This window comes from Brugia malayi (assembly GCF_000002995.4).
Source record: "Brugia malayi strain FR3 genome assembly, contig: Bm_v4_Chr2_contig_001, whole genome shotgun sequence".
In the NCBI taxonomy this organism is placed as follows: domain Eukaryota; kingdom Metazoa; phylum Nematoda; class Chromadorea; order Rhabditida; family Onchocercidae; genus Brugia; species Brugia malayi.
Window position 1 is genome coordinate 4,036,926 of NW_025062476.1, and position 16,647 is coordinate 4,053,572.

Below are 16,647 nucleotides of genomic sequence, written 5' to 3' on the forward strand. Positions count from 1 at the left end.
ATCTTACGATATGTTGCTTTTAAGATGTCCTCCTTTGATGACAACTATATGTGACAACACAAAGTGTGTTGAATTTACTTCAAAACGAAATTTTAAGATGCTATAAAAGTTTCAGAAATATTTGAGTTTGTTAATAAACTAAAGTCAAAAAGTTGCTTCCAATCAGAAAGGTACCTTTTATCGAAATGAACAGATCCATGCTGTGGAATTTCATATTCACTCAACAGCTCACTATTTAGCCAAACCAATTCTTCACTTGTTGGAGTAATTCGACCAGATAAATGTGTTACACCCATTTTATGTAAACCAATTTCTCGAAGCAATCTTGATCGGGCATTCTGCCACGATAATACATTTGCGACCATCTGATAAACTTGTTCTGCGGCATCCGACGAATAATTGTACAGATATAAGGTTGCCTATTAAATAAATTTGCTTCATAAACTAATGAATTATAGTAATTTGGAAGTTAAAATTTAAAAATTTTAGCAAAACAGAGAGAAAAACTTGAAAAACAAAATGAGATATCTTATAAAACCTTCCAAAAATTTCTTGCAAAGCACAGTTTATACAGCACATCAAATATTTCTTAAAAAAAAGAATTCGTAGTTTCCTATTTCGATCTAAAACAAGGAAAATTTGAAAATATTGTCTTATCTAATTGTCTTTATCCATTCGATCATTGTTTCTTAAATATTTAAGTTGGATATTACAAAATTTCCCGATTCTAATCCAAATAAAAATTTACGAAACAATTTTGTTTTGCAAAAAAAATGTATAAATTACAGTTTCACCCTTCGACAATAGATATAACAGATGCTGTCTTGGAACAAATGGAGCTATTTGTGGTAAAAAACGCATTGAGCTAGCTGAAAAGTAAGGTAATTAGCAGTAGTTTGTGATAACTGGAAAAATAATCATAGTTGTTCAATGACAACTACTTTACTACTTTATCCAATTGTTTGTCATAAATATAGCCAAGCCTTAATCAAATAAATTCTCCGCAAACTATTTTAATAATTTAATCACCATTTTTAATTTTAATAATTTAATCATTTTGATAAACCATTAAGCATCCGCTGATTTGATGGAGACAAACATAATTTCATTATAATTAACATAATAAATCTCAAAATTAATGGATAATGATGATAACTTTCGACAAAAAAAATACTCAGACCTTTTTGGTCATGTAAGATTTCTTCCACAGCTGTTGGTATAATATTTGAGCGTGAATCTGCGCCATATTTTAATATTGCCTCTGAATATTGGTGATTGTAAGCAAGCATTATTAGTGAAGGTTCTTCATTTTCGCCCGCAATTATTCGACCACTATCATTCTGAAATATAAAAAAAAAATCTTTTTTGGGGGTCAATGTTGAAATTAATAAAGACAGGAATAATTTGCGATTTCAACTGGTAATCGATGAAAATTATAACAATCAATCGATCAGTTTTCTTTTCCCTTCTTAACCAATTAATTAGGCCATGATATGATAAATTTGTTGAAAATTAGGCAAAGAAATGCAACAGAGAAAAGTAAAATTTTTAAACATGGAATTTCCTAAAAAACAAAGGAAGGAAATTAAAATATATATATATATAACAAACACTAAAAGTTATGATATCATCATTTGACGAGTTTTGTGCTGAAAAACGCTTTGAACCATGCGCATCTAGTTGGCATATTATGATGGTTTCGCGCCTCAGAATAGCAGATAATTTATCCTGTATAACGTTGAAGATCTGAAACACATAATGAATAGTAATGAATTTTCAAATGTCTCGATAAGAAGCAGCAGCTATAGCTGATCATCTATAAAAAGCATTATGATTTTAATAAATTCTTTGTGATGCTTTCTTTACCTTTATCTAAAGGTTAATAGTGAATTCAAATGGAAGAAAATCTTTAAAATTACCATTACATGATTACAGTATAATGCCATATAAATTTTGCACTATAACTTTATGTATAACTTACGTATTAACGCAATACAAGAGCACTTCATACTATTTGATGCATACTTTCACTAAACAAATTTCGAATAAAATTTTATATTTCACCTTTCGAACAGAATGATCGCTTTCACAGTGAAATGTGTGTCTTTTCACGGAAAATTGATGCTCCGTATTCTTTACTTCCGAAACAACATGATCGAACCATTGTGCAGCAACCATAATAAATTGATAATTGACTGTGACATTTGATTCACAATCATTGCTGTTTGCAGAACCTAACAATGATCATAGCAGTAATCTTTAATTAATGAAACATTTAATATATATATATATATATATAGAAATAATTTTCCATTGCTTTGAAGATCTCATCTTTTCGATGTACAAATAGATCAATAAATAAAGTACTTTGAAATTAAAATTCAATACTATCCTATTCTAATTTATCCTTTTCTAATCCATTTTCTCACCATGCTACTCCAATCGATATGACATTTGGTGGGTGAATTAATTTGAAAAATAACAGAATGAAAATACTAAAAACTTAAATTCTCATAGAACTTTTTAAAAGTTGTTGTCTGAAATTTTGAAAAAAAAAACTGTATGAAAACAAAACATTTTATCCACAACAAAAGCAATACTTTTTGATTTGCGAACAACTGCTTGTTGCGACAAATGTTCTAGGAGTGGTGGTTGTACATGCGATTCAGTTTTTCGAATTGGCTTTGCCACAATATTTAAATGTGATGCGTCACTACACGATCTTATTCTGAAAGATACGTAAAGTAATTCTAAGTTCGTGTTCTGTCCAGTTTGTAGGGCACATGTTTAGTTTGAAAATAAGCAAACAGAATTCCTCCCCAATTCCTCCCATGAGGAAAAATCATTTCTCTAGATCAATTTATTACTCTTAAATTTTAATTGGGAAATAAGACAACCACCTTTCCTCACTTGTAACATATGGCACGATCAGAGTATTTGAAGATGAATATCGAGTGTTGCTAACAAGTTCCACTAAAGGAATACTTAAAAGACCAAATTCAGTTATTAAATCACAGAGCGCCTGAAATCTAATGGCAATATCAAGTGGAAATGTACATCATAAATCAGCTGAAAAGAGAAATTGAAACATGAAATAGATAATTTGAATAAAAATTCTTACCACAACATAAACAGTTAATTTACTGATAAACTCGACAATCAGTATTTAAAATTTCTTTAATCAAAATGAGAACATCATCTAGAGGAGACATCACAGAAAGTTGATACAGAATATCCACTATAAATTGCAATCAGTAAGAAATTACCTGCTGTAAAGCTAATCGAAATATTGGTTGTAAAGTTGCTAAGCCAACATCGCCCACTTGCCAAATTGTATACTGAACCAAATATGATACGCCACCTAAAGCATAATTGCTTATCATGAAAATTTGCTAAATTTTAGAATTTCAAGATAAAAGGTAGCAAAGTATAAAAGCAAAATGAAGTAATCAAAACCCTAAAAGTTCCATATTTATGGACAAATCCATAGAATTATCGACTAGAATCTTCCAATGCCAGAATCAAAAACATAAGGTAAAACTTACTGAAAGTTACATATTTCAAGCAACAAATTCCACAAATTAATACATTGAAAAAACCTCTATACCTGTTTTTTCGGAAAACAATGAATCCGGCAAAGGGAGTGATGTAGTGATACAACGCGTCAGTTCATGAAAACGTTCATTTGATGAAAGACGAAATTTACCACCACCTGGATATAATTTCGAGTGAGTGCTTGGGCTGATTCGAGCATACTTCAGCGAATCGATGCAAGTACCACTGGAATTTACTATGCGTGTCTCAACACAAGCAATTCCTGAAGAAAACTCTTCCAGCTTAATCAAAAAAAAAAACACCTTCAGTAGTTTAATATTGTTAATATACAGTAAAAAAAAAAAAAGTAAACAAATGTAAAAAATATATATTCTCAACAAACGCTTAAAAATAGAATCTGTATTGAAAATCGGCAACTGATTTATGATGCAATTTACAATTTTCATTTCGATGAAAATAAAAAATGAAAACCAAAAATCTATCCGTCGCTAACAATTATTTAAAAAGAAAAAGGCAATAAATACCCATATTTGATGAACCCTTTGTCGGTGGCCTGCTTATTAGAAAGAAATGTGGAATATAATTATTGCAAGCCGTTTGAGAACCGGGCAGAGAATGGAAACGTTCGTGTGACAGTGGACTATTTCTGTTCAAACCTCCGCTACAGTCCCGAAATCGAGCTCCTGCTGTGAATGTAAGCATTTGCTGGTACATGTAATAGTAGAGTGATCCCAGATAACCATAAATATAGTTCGGTAAAGTGCAGTAATGTACTGCAAATGGCTTAGCCGGATCTCGTTGAATGAACTGGGAAAAAGATAAAATAAGTGGAAATGAAAGTTAATTTAAAACCTTTAAAAAGAACAATTGAAAAGCAAAGGTTATAGTCTTGCAAAATTTTTCTAATTTGTTAATCTTCTTCACAAATGCAAGATTTCAAATCCATATTTCATATCCGTAATCAGTTAAACTATTTAGCCTCATTGCTCAAACGGTAAAATTAATAATTTCATAATAAGGTGCATAACAAAACCGCTAACTGATTAAGTAATTTTATTTGTTTCAATATATCAACCATACTTCGATATCAGCTGCCGTTAGTCGTATTCGGGGATTTTTGTATAAAATATCGGTTAACTCTTCCAAAACTTTTAATTCGAGTCGCTTCTGCATAGCATCCACAATTGATTGAATTATTACGGTAGGTTCATGAATTCCGTGTACTGTCAGTAGTATATTATTTTGAAAATTTTCACTCATCTATAAAAAATGCGAAAGCAAAGCAAATTTTTACCACTCAGGAATAAATTTTATATATCTAATGAGACAAATATATACTTTTATGAGATAAGGGAAATTCATCACCAGCACTGAACAAGTTTTTAACAGTTGTCTCTGAAATTGGCAAGATGCTCTATATATAAGATTTATAAAGCTATGATAAATAGCGGTGACTAACCTCATCGATAAAAGTTGTATCACAATGTAAGCATCTTTTTCTAAAACTTTCTTCACTAGCAAAAAGCTGCATGTAAAATACATTTCGTTTGTTATCTTCACAACAAACATAAAGGTTACGACGATTTCGAACTGCAAATTGTTCAATTCCTTGGCGCAAAGCATCATATCCCATTACTAAAAATATTACAAAGAAAATAAATACTTGAAATGAGGTTTAACGAAATAATAATCCACAATACACATACTTCGAATCAGTTTCTCTGTGTAAAAGTACTTTTTTTTAGGACTTTTAGAACTCTGCGACATAATCCTTGTTTTCTTGTTTTCTTGCTTTTCACAAATGTCTCTTTCATTATGAATTTCATTTTAGTTTTTTTTTTTCCTAAAAACTTCCAAAACTGTTTTTTCCTAAAAACTTTCAAAACTGCTTTTATTAGTAAAGAAAAATCACCTAAGGAGCATCCTGCTCCTTTCTTTTCGATGTGTAACCGAGGATGTACGTAAAACCAATGATGCGTTACGATTCGACAAGCAAAATGACCAGGAGGATAAAATACCCGTGCTGGCATATATGGTGCAGCATCCATTTCATCCTCATCGGAATCTGAAAAGAAAAGTATATTTTTAAGAGGGAAAAAAAATACATAAACTTAATGATAAGGAAAAATGATAAATGATAAAGAAATGATAAAGAAAAAGCTCAGTACGTAAGACCAATTTCAAGTGCCATTTAAAACAATGAGAAAAGGAAATTCTCTTATCACTTAATTTAATCTTTTAGATAAGAATTCATGTTTTCAGATGCTCTGAAATCAAGCATACATACACTTCAAATCAAAGATACAAACAAGTTGAACTGAATTATCTTTTTTTGCAAAGCAATCAAAGGTCATTCCACTTCCACAAAAACGTAAATATCGACATGATACCTTATCTAATAATTGAGCAATTCAAATATATTTATAATTATAGTTTGAACCTGAACACTTTTAAATATTGATTTCAGTTATGAATCCGAGTAGAAAGAGACCCACTTAGTGTGATATTCTGTCAAAGCTTTAAATTATCTTCCTTAAGCCTATCTAACTAAAGATTAAAAATAAGTTTTGGAAGCTTACATGAAAAACTGAAATTCTTCTTAGCCCTCGGTGCTGTACACTTATTTATCAAAGAACGAGTTAATTTTGTATCAGGGATTGAATCATGCAAATCTGACGGAATAAATTTATGCGACTCTGTTTCATTCTCGATTAATAAATCATCGCATTCGCTAATTGAATGCATTTTTTCCAGTAAAAGCTCCTGAAAATGTGGTCTTATTATTTTTGCTAAATTCTCAAATAAATTCCATAAATTTTGATATATTCTCGAAAATCTTAAATGTATTAAAGAGATCACAAGGAATTACTTACCACTGAAACAGCCTAAGGAACCTGACATGGTAGCTGATTGTTATGGTAATGTAGCATGACCAGAGGACATACAATGACTTAATATTACGCTTTTTCAAATTGTTAATTAAAGCTCAAATTTATTTATATATATGAAAAGCATTTATGGCACTACCTGATTGATGGTATGACATTCTTTCTGTATTGCTTCCAAAAGAAGCCCAAAAATTTTTTCATGATGATGTGCATACCTAAAAGGAAAGAATTTGCTAATAATAAAAAGATAAACCGAAATAAGAATCCAACTGAAGTCATCTAGTCTTTCTGGATTAAATAAAATCATATGAACTTAAAAATGTAACATTTTCATGGACTTAAACTGAAGAATGAAAGAAAAGTAAATGGTATTATAAAGTATAATCTTGCCTTTCACAAAAGAATGCTTGTATCTGTTGCATTTCAACATTTAAAATAATCCAGAAATCACGCAGCTCATGATCATTATAACAAGTCCGTTCTGAAGATTTTTCTAACTGTGAACTATGATGAGGATATCTCTTACAACAGCAGATATGAAGATATGGCATTATATATTGCCACTTGATAGTCACTACTTTTAATTTTGGCATTCCAAAGGGCTTACCACTAGTGTAGAGCAAAGACTATTGTTACAGTTCATATGTTATAAAATTTCATCTCAGAGACAAAGATTCTGTCATAAAATCATTCCGAATTAAACATACATATACCTGCAATTCCCGAGTGATATGCATAATCTTCGGAAAGTCTACGATCAGCTTTTAAAACCGGTACACTGCTATCTCTGCAACTTGGACCAATGTATTACAAAAGGAATTTTCATATTGAATTCACTTGTTAATGACTGAATCACAACTAATATGAAATCGAAATTTTCGGAAGCTTATAATAAAAATAGATCATACCTCCGTTTTGTTATTTTATCTCGTGAAATCTTGGAATTCAATACTTCCATACTTGAAACTTTCCTTGCTAATGTCAAGCTTTTCTGCTCTTCGATACGCTCTGTGAAGCTTCCGCTACTTCGTCGTGAAGACTAAATTCATTGGTTAGTTTTATACAAGGCACACAAACAGGAAATACATGAACGTGGAAAATTTTTTAAAAAAAGCACGAAAAACTTCTATTTTAGAATCTAAAAATTTAAAAAAAAAAAAAAAAAAAACTACCGCATCAATGAGGTGAAATTAAATTTAGTTCTAGAACTTCAAAAACATACAAGTAAAATGAAAAGCATTAATTAACGAAATAACAACCTTCAGTGTTACATTAGCTGCAGTACGCATTTGCATCCTCAACGTATCTTCATAAAGGTCAACATCTTCCACATGACAGCAATAAAACAAGTTACTGGATTCCGGATGCGCTTCCAGTTTACAGTAGAGCAGATTAAAATTTTTAATACGCTCTTTTAAACGACGTACAGCTTTTACCTGTTCCATTACCATAACAATTTGCAGTAATTTTACTTTGAACCGAATCGTATCATTCTTTTCACGTTGCTAAAATAGTACGACATATTATCCTTAGTCGTATTGTGCTTTTCAGTCTTACAGTTAGCCATCATTTCAAGTTGCATTATCATGTCGCTCTTCATATACATATATCTTTTAAAATATTAGAAATTTAATTCGATTTTTGTCATTCATAATATTTTTATTAGTGCCGCTGATTTCCTTTTCATAAAACATCTGGACCTAAATTTTTCAAGAGGGGTTTAAAATTTTTAATTGATCAGTTACGAGATGAATAGTTAATTTGGCAGCTTACATTGGAGCCTATTGCAAGAAAAAAAAAAAAAAAAAAACAACGAATTAGATAAGCTAAATACAAATGAGCCTGACAAAAAACATTGTGATCCATTTAAGTTTCAAAACAAAATTATCGTTGACTTGCAAAAAGTTACTTAGTAACACGAACTGTGCAATTATTGAACAATTATAAAATCAGCCATACACCAATAATAAGATTAAATCATTCTTCAGGTTTTAAAATCAACGTAGTTTTTACGAATATAAGGTGCCAGTAATTTGCAAGAGTTACACTATGCACTAAATATACGATTTCTCAAATCTAGTACAATACATAAAAATTAATGCATAAATTTAATATTCATCAAGTTTAACTATTTGAAATTAAAACCATTAATAATTCAAATTTACCTCTTTGGCAATGAATACCATTACTTTGTGCATTGTGTCAAGCGTCACATCGTCATATCTTGATAACACAAACACTGTTTCCATGTGAAGTAAACGTGTAATTCCGCATTCTAACCGACGAACTGCTTCGTTTTCCTGAAATAGACTTAAAACCAGTAAAAAAATTTCCACTGAACTGATCGAAATATCTGATCAAAACAGCAAAACAAAAAGGACATTTACCGGACTTGGTAGTTGGCTGATAACATCAGAAGTTGTTGTAGAATAAGGGCTATCGAAATCAAAATAAGTAGTAAATTTGTGAAATGATTCAGACTTATCCGGCGTTTTTGGTGTAACTGTACATGAATCAGACTGTGTTAAAGTGAATTGTCGCATAGGCCATGACAAAACATAGATATCAAACGAAATTCCAATTAAATCCATTGCTAAAATTATGTTAGGTGCTTAAATTTTAATTTGAAACACTTCAAAAACGATTACATTTGCAGTTAGCAATTTGATTTAATGAAAATGGATATGTGTATACATGATTCAAAGTTTTATTCATATTTGCTACTGATTTCTTTCAAATTGTTGCTTTTTCTTTACTTTTTTTATAGTAAAATAAAAGAATTGTTTTACTTTAGACAGTGAAATTCAAAATAATTTTCAAAATAATTGCATAATATCAGCAACAGTAAAGGAAAAAGAAAAGATATTAGATCAAATTCTATAATAAAAAAAGTTCCAAATTTACCTGTAAAATTTTTTTTTGAAATATTTGAACATTGCTTTAGTAATTGCATAACACAGGATGGTAAGTGATCGATGGGAAATGTATACATATCCATGTTAGAAAAACGTACTGCACAAGAAAAATTCAAGAATAACGGTACGGCAGCATTATCACTCAAATGTAATGTTTCACCAACTGATAACTCAGATGTAGTAACTGATTCGAAACTGATACTTGATTGGTTACTTCTTGCACTATCTAAATAAAAAATGTAAGGACGAAAAGAAATTTTTACTATAAATTTATAAAGATTTAATAAGAAAATGTTTCATTTAAATTCATAAATTCTGATTACCGTCTTCTCTTTCTTTCATATCTTCATCATCTTCAATATAGCAAATTTCCAAATCTTCACAAGGTGAACTACCACTATTAAAATTCTTCGTTTCAGGCAAATTTATTGTTAAATTCTGGAAAAAAGAGAAAATGTCAAGAAACTGATAACAATCAGATCAAACAACCAGTTGTTTAACAGATCTCATTCCATTATCAGCAATTTTACATATATATTATGATTAATTTATAATTCTCGCATTTTCAACTTTAAGAAAATATGGAAAATAAGACACATTTAAAGTAATAAAACAGTTTCATTTAACAGTAATAAAATAGTTTTATAAACTCGTCGAACAAAATTTAAGAATAGCAACAATTTTTGTTATATTTAACTTTATACGCTAGCTACCATAATTATAAGAGTCATGAAGTATTCTTCATATGGCAGTCTAATGCTGAAAAACAACAGATGCAGTATGCAAAAACAAGTTGCAGAAAGGATACATTCTATAAAATGGTAAAAAAAAATTACCTTATTGGCCATGTATGTTGCATTATCTCGAACAAAATAGAAGTAACTTGGAAAATTGGGAATTTTCCTGAAAAAGAAAAGTGAATTCAAAAATTAAACAGAATTACAAATTACTTCAACAGTATTTGAATGAATGTACAGTAGTCTGTGACAAGAAAACTAAAGTGATTCAGATTTGAAAATGTACATTTTGCTAATGAATCATCCCCATTCTCAAATTATTGCTTTTTTCACCAGCGAATCCAGTAATTTACCTGATGGATAAGCTTAAACTTACAGTTACATAGTAGGACATGGGGAATACTTAGCTACATATATGAGATTCATTAGCAAAATGTCACAGTCACAACACGCCTTATTTATGCTACTGGCTATATTTGTAATAAAAAATAATAATTGAACTGAAACCGGAAATTCTGTAAAAGAAGCTCATCAAATGCGAATCGAAAATCCTCTTGTTCTTCCTCACATGACTTCATATCCCCATCATTTAATCTAAAAAAAAAAAAATTTAATTAAATTACAAAATCATTTGTATTTAAAATGAAAAATATTTAAAATAAAACGAAGATTACCGATGTGACAATCATGTTTGAGTTAAAACGTAACATTAACAACTTGTCCGCAAGTAAGTTACTTACCTATATAAAATATCATCTTTGAATAAATCATTGCTTCTTGTTTCATCATCCGCATCCGCTATCGAATCTCCCATCTAAAATACACCAAATCATGCATTTATAAAAGTTTGCTTAAGCTTGACGAAATTCTGCTACAAACTAAAGGATCTAAATATTCACATATTAAATTATGCATATAGTTTCATTCATGAGAACTACGCAATTCATTTACAACTTGCATGATTAATGTTATAAGGATTACTGGAGAAATAGGTGTAGATTTGAAACAGTAATTGAAATCGTTTCCAATTACTGTTTCAGTGAAAAGAACAATTTGCTTTAAATTTCCAAAATTTTCCAGTTTGGAATATATATTAGTATAGTATAAATCTAACACAAACCTGTTTACGTATATTTGCAACATGTGAGCATAGGAAACGGACACATTCATCAATGCCCTCAACTTCGATATAAGATTGCTCACAACGGTCCTCCAATACTTCTACCAAATCTTCATACGGAATATGTACACCTAACAGTTAAAAATATTATTAAAACTAAATAAATTTAAGCGTTTTACCTCTTGATTTTAACTCTTCACTTATCGATTTTTGATTGTAAGAGTAATTTATTTTCTAATATGGAAAGTAGAAAATAAAGTGAATAAAAAAAGATAAATAATATATAAGTTATATACATATCCATTCAAATAATACTTAATGATTACTAACCGATGTGTGAAAATAAGCATTTCCTCTAAAGATGAACATATTATCAAATTGTTCTAAATTGTACTAACAATTTTCTAGGTCATAAGACAATGAAAGTAAAATACCTAGCAACAAACATTGATATACGGCTCCAATAAGTGCCCGAGAAAATAACTGGTCCTCAATGGCTTCACAGTAAGAGTGTATGTCAAAGGATGTATGAACACGATTTTCAGCCGGACTTATCCGGGAAGTTGACAACCAATGTAATTCCAATTCATTCTTTTCCATCTCTGAATTTTTCTATTACACATTTAAATTCATGTAATTTTACATACTCGCAAACAATTAATATGATCAAATTATATTAATTGTCCAAAATGATTTTTTAACAAAAATCATTTTTAAGAGTAGCGATTTAAGATTTGCTCTCATGGAAATAATAAAATACTGTTTGGATATCATGTTAATATTTAATATATCATAAATATATAATTACTTGTGAAGTTTTCAGTTTTCCGAATCTGTCGATTCAAATGTGCCAATGTTGAAGTTGGACTTTTGGTACGATGATCTGATACGTATGTCTCACATCGCCGTGGTTCATTTCGAGCTAAATGATGAGCTATCCATGGCTCATCACAATGAAAAATAAGAAGCGGTAATGTTGGTATGATGAGAGAAGTTGCCATTAGAACATGTTGAGGATTTACTAATAGAGCAATGATAACAACACGCCATGGTGAAAGACGTGACACGTAAACACGTGTAGGGCAAAAATGTCCATCATTCGTACCAATTAATCTTTGATGATCCTTAGTGGGAAGCCTTTTTAGAACAGATTGATCGATACCATCGGTAATTTCCAACCAGAAATTCGGATTTCGTACTTCTATTGTAACATTACTTGCTTTTGCCAGTTCACAATGTAAATTTTCAAGAAGAATTCGTAAACGTATATTACTTGGTGGATCAGCATCTTCTATAAAATATAAAATTTCTTAACATTTATAATCTTCTCAAATGAAACAGGATAAATATTATATTAATTATTATTAAAATAATTGAAAATATCTTAATTCACTTTAATTATAATAACTATAAACATATATCTCTCATTTATTTTTGCACAATTTTCTTGGAAACATCTAAAAAGGACTAATTAATAATTGTACTCATATTTTATTAACACACACATACATAGAAATATATACCTCTCTGATTTATTGAAACTTTGACTTATATAAATGAGAAAAATAATTTTACTAACGATAACTTAGCGTAGGTAATAATAAAAGTTCTCGTTCTGTTGCATTCATCAGTAATGATCGTAAGCAGAAACAATTATGCATAATTTCCACATTTCTTGAGAGATGTTCGCATTTCAAACATTCCCAGCTATCTTCACAATTAGTAAGTGTGAAATGTGAGCATGAATAATGCTGTGAACATAGAGACATTACTTGATCCAATGTTGATAACGTACAGATGATATCTTCATCTGTTGCTCGAATCTATAATTTTAGATAGGTTTTTTACTTTTCTTAAAATTTTCAATACAATTAAAATTGCTTGATTTAAACAAATTTATAACCTATAATGCTAAACTGTTTTCTACCCGAAATTTATTATCTAAATTTTATACCATTAATTAAACTTATAATAATTTTTCGAAATAGAAATTTTATTATTAAGATTATGGATTTCTTGAAAATATCGAATGCTTTGATCTTAGATAATAATAATGGAAAGTAATAATTGATGTATAGCATTTAAAGAACCTACTAACAATCAGTCCTACATAAAAGGATGATATTACAAGAAGGTAATATTATTCTTCATGTTAGTTATATAAATCAATTCATTTCATCCGAAATTGATAGATTCAAATTTCAATTGAATACGATTGAAACCTTAGGATCATTGATGAATTATGTGAATCCGATGTATTGTTGTTCAACTGACAAAAAATTTACTATGTAAACAATAGGAACTCACTTTCCATTCATTAATCAAAACCAATGACGCATACTTTTTGGCGATGAAGTCATAATGAATTAAAATGTTAAAATTTGCTAAATCAATAGTATTAAAATTGAATGCGCTTTAAAAAGTGAGTATTAAATTTTTTGACACTTTCACAAATAAGTTTTAAATTTTTAGACTTATAGCGACATTCTATAGGAATTATAATTTTTTTTTACATGAGTTTTAAAAGATTTTTAATTCCTTCCCTCATGAATATAGCTGAAACAATCTCTTTTATGACATCAAGAATTTCAAAATATTTCTATATATGGTATGAATTGTATATAATTATTCACATACTTCTCTTTTTCAAACTGTTTCGATTGTGAAATTCGTATTTCATATCATTAAGCCATCAAGTAACATTCTTCTCCAAAATAATATTATCTCAAAAGAACTTTCAACATTGTTAATTTTATATGCAATAAACTAAATGTTTTCTAAAAGTTTGCAAAGAAGTTGAATTTGAAAAATCAAATTTGAATTCCTCCTTATTTCAGAGATTCGACAACTGTTGCATATTTTTCAAATGACGTTTCAGAAACTATTTTAAATATTAAGAAAAAGATATGTTACAGAGGAAAAAAAAATATTATTATAGTATTCTGAAAGAAAGCAATTGTGAGTTGTAAACAGTTCCAAGTTACTGTGATACATCATTACCTTAATATAATTATTATCATTTTAATAACCATTTCTTATGTTATATTTCTTTTTCTAACCAATCATTTTCTTTTGCTGTTAATTTTAAGCCTTGTTTTTGTTAAAAGAAAATTAAAGAAAGAGAAAAATCTAAATAATTTGTTTCTTTTAATTGAAAATTGAAAATAAATTGGAAAAAAAACGGAAGTAATTCGTTAAAATCAACAGTATATTTGATCCAGAAACTTCAGATAAATGCATGCTGTAGTGACAACTGAAGAAGTTTGTGAAGGAGAAAGAATTCTTGAAAATGAAAAGCATAGTAATTCATTATTGGAAATTAATAATGATTAAATGGAAGCAATCAAATTTGGTCTACTTAGACTTACTAGATGTAAATCAATGTTAACTGTATTATGATTACTCTGTATTTGAAGCAAACTGTGAAGAACAAAAAAATTATTAAATGTATACCACAATAGTTAAATTATAATTAAAAGTCACTGCTTTGAAATATTATCCCCTTTTATTCTGTGAAGCATTTTCTGATCGAACTGTGACTGCGAATATATGAAAACTATTTGTATGTGCAATATTTTAATGATCTGATGAAAAAAAATAAAAAAAAGCTCCAAAGCATTTCTCACAGGATAACTTGAAACGTTTTCATGAAGTTTAGCGATCTATTAGCGCAGATTTTTGAACTCGATGAATTTTGAGAACTATTTTTATTAAATTTGAAAAGTAGTCTCATCAAATAAAAGAGATATACCGAAATCATGATCCATATCAAAAATGCACTTGACCTTTGGCAACCTTAAAAATACATCAACAATTTTTTGGTGACAAAATGCTCTCATAATTTGTAGCATGAAAAACATATTTTCCAGCAGTTTGTCGAATCATGACTTTCCATGATATATTAATTAATTCGCAATGAACAAAATGCTGTGATATTATAAGCCCTATGTAGATTAAGAAAGACGTGTCATAGAAAGCGCAACTGATTTTTCACAAAACTAATATTAAATAAAACTGGTTTTAAATTATCAAATCTATTTAAACTGATTTAAACCCTAATTTCAGCATATGAATTCAACTAAGAAAATGCAAATCCTTGCATTAATAAAACATATTACGATGGATATAATGGAAAGATCTCCCATAAAAATCAACTCTTATAGCGAAAAAATTCGCAAAACTATAGATGGATAATCTGATATGGAATGCAGATAGAGAACAGGCAAGTAAGTGGAGGAATAAGAATCTCACTGATTTGAAATGTTTAGTGCAGATCCTAACCTCCACTTTCGTGACCGTCCAAAATATCTTAGACTCCAATGCAATTGATTGTACAAAAAACTGGAATATTGGAATTCAGAACAGCTTATTAGAACCATGACTGTCATTTCCATTCGAAAGTTTTTGTAAATTATCGATTAAGTTGTTTTATTTCAAAAGAGATGATAGTGACGGCGTGATTTAATTTTTACAAAATGAAATGATGCAGGTATCCAGGCAATGGTTTCCAGTATATTTCCATAGAAAAAGCAATAGATTTGAAATATGCGACCAAATAAGCCAATGTTAGCCGAAGGACAGATCTGGCAACGTCGCATTAGCAATGCCTAAGACCCTACCTCCGACTGACACAAACTTGTCTGTTTCATGGAACCGACCAAAGAAGACGGTGAAGGTTAAGATAAGAAAGATGTTCACTCCACATGAATGTGAAATAAAAATGAGCCTCAGCTATCTACACCTACACTTATCAGCGTTGTCAGCAAATAACAAAAAGATAACATAACGAAGAGCTTATCAGAAATGTTCTTTCCATTCGTACTGTGCTTCGTCTTTCCTCAAATTATTAAGAGAAAGTGATAAATTCTAAAATATACTAATGCTATGATAAGAAAAGGAAGAAAATAAATAAACTTGGGAAAAAATTTTAAATTATCAACACTGAATGATTAAGATAATGAAGAAAAAAGCATTTCTTACGGTTTTAAAATTAGACAAGCTGTTTGTGTTTCATTATGATAACATTATGATTGGGGGAATGTCAATCAAACAATTAGACAGAATGTTTCCGCGACACTTTTCCGATATAATAGGTTTGAGAGACAAAAATAATTGCAGTGACTCAATCATAACATATAGGATCTCAAAAATGAAAAAGAAACAGTCAGCTCTTTTTATTTCTTCTGTTGGATAATTAATCTTGATATCTAATAGATACGTGGAATGGAAGTCAATGAAATTATAAAATATAAACTTGTGAACTCAATTAGTCCGCTATCTGTACATACAAACAGAATAATTTAGTTCAAGATTTCAAGATAATATAAATCTAACATCTACTACTCATGGTGAATCAAGAAAAATAAATAAGCTGATTATTGAAGATATAAAGAAGCATAAATGGTATACTTTTTTATTGTAAAAGAAAAATT

The 16,647-nt window shown here is 29.5% G+C and overlaps 1 protein-coding gene and 2 non-coding genes across 3 annotated transcripts in view; all 3 read right to left on the reverse strand.

The window, feature by feature from the left end:
* Bm4336 (Uncharacterized protein) overlaps positions 1-16,647 on the reverse strand; it is a gene marked incomplete at both ends in the record, with an annotated part of 34,042 nt that overhangs the window by 9,123 nt on the left and 8,272 nt on the right. Inside the window, 30 exons of the mRNA XM_043078340.1 lie at positions 175-419; positions 787-869; positions 1,181-1,340; positions 1,612-1,746; positions 2,065-2,234; positions 2,601-2,728; positions 2,901-3,022; positions 3,267-3,361; positions 3,608-3,817; positions 4,080-4,362; positions 4,636-4,815; positions 5,015-5,190; positions 5,468-5,620; positions 6,135-6,318; positions 6,583-6,658; positions 6,834-6,924; positions 7,157-7,230; positions 7,352-7,482; positions 7,703-7,948; positions 8,609-8,743; positions 8,831-9,036; positions 9,348-9,584; positions 9,682-9,796; positions 10,195-10,261; positions 10,603-10,689; positions 10,836-10,909; positions 11,216-11,346; positions 11,650-11,817; positions 12,024-12,506; positions 12,795-13,038. Of these exons, the coding sequence (XP_042934274.1) occupies positions 175-419; positions 787-869; positions 1,181-1,340; positions 1,612-1,746; positions 2,065-2,234; positions 2,601-2,728; positions 2,901-3,022; positions 3,267-3,361; positions 3,608-3,817; positions 4,080-4,362; positions 4,636-4,815; positions 5,015-5,190; positions 5,468-5,620; positions 6,135-6,318; positions 6,583-6,658; positions 6,834-6,924; positions 7,157-7,230; positions 7,352-7,482; positions 7,703-7,948; positions 8,609-8,743; positions 8,831-9,036; positions 9,348-9,584; positions 9,682-9,796; positions 10,195-10,261; positions 10,603-10,689; positions 10,836-10,909; positions 11,216-11,346; positions 11,650-11,817; positions 12,024-12,506; positions 12,795-13,038 (4,889 nt within the window). The remainder of the gene's footprint in view (positions 1-174; positions 420-786; positions 870-1,180; positions 1,341-1,611; positions 1,747-2,064; positions 2,235-2,600; positions 2,729-2,900; positions 3,023-3,266; positions 3,362-3,607; positions 3,818-4,079; positions 4,363-4,635; positions 4,816-5,014; positions 5,191-5,467; positions 5,621-6,134; positions 6,319-6,582; positions 6,659-6,833; positions 6,925-7,156; positions 7,231-7,351; positions 7,483-7,702; positions 7,949-8,608; positions 8,744-8,830; positions 9,037-9,347; positions 9,585-9,681; positions 9,797-10,194; positions 10,262-10,602; positions 10,690-10,835; positions 10,910-11,215; positions 11,347-11,649; positions 11,818-12,023; positions 12,507-12,794; positions 13,039-16,647) is intronic.
* On the reverse strand, positions 15,419-15,526 carry Bma-mir-1175. Its single transcript, XR_006228197.1, has one exon. It is a non-coding gene; the product is annotated as a pre-microRNA Bma-mir-1175 (primary transcript).
* On the reverse strand, positions 15,771-15,855 carry Bma-mir-750. Its single transcript, XR_006228196.1, has one exon. It is a non-coding gene; the product is annotated as a pre-microRNA Bma-mir-750 (primary transcript).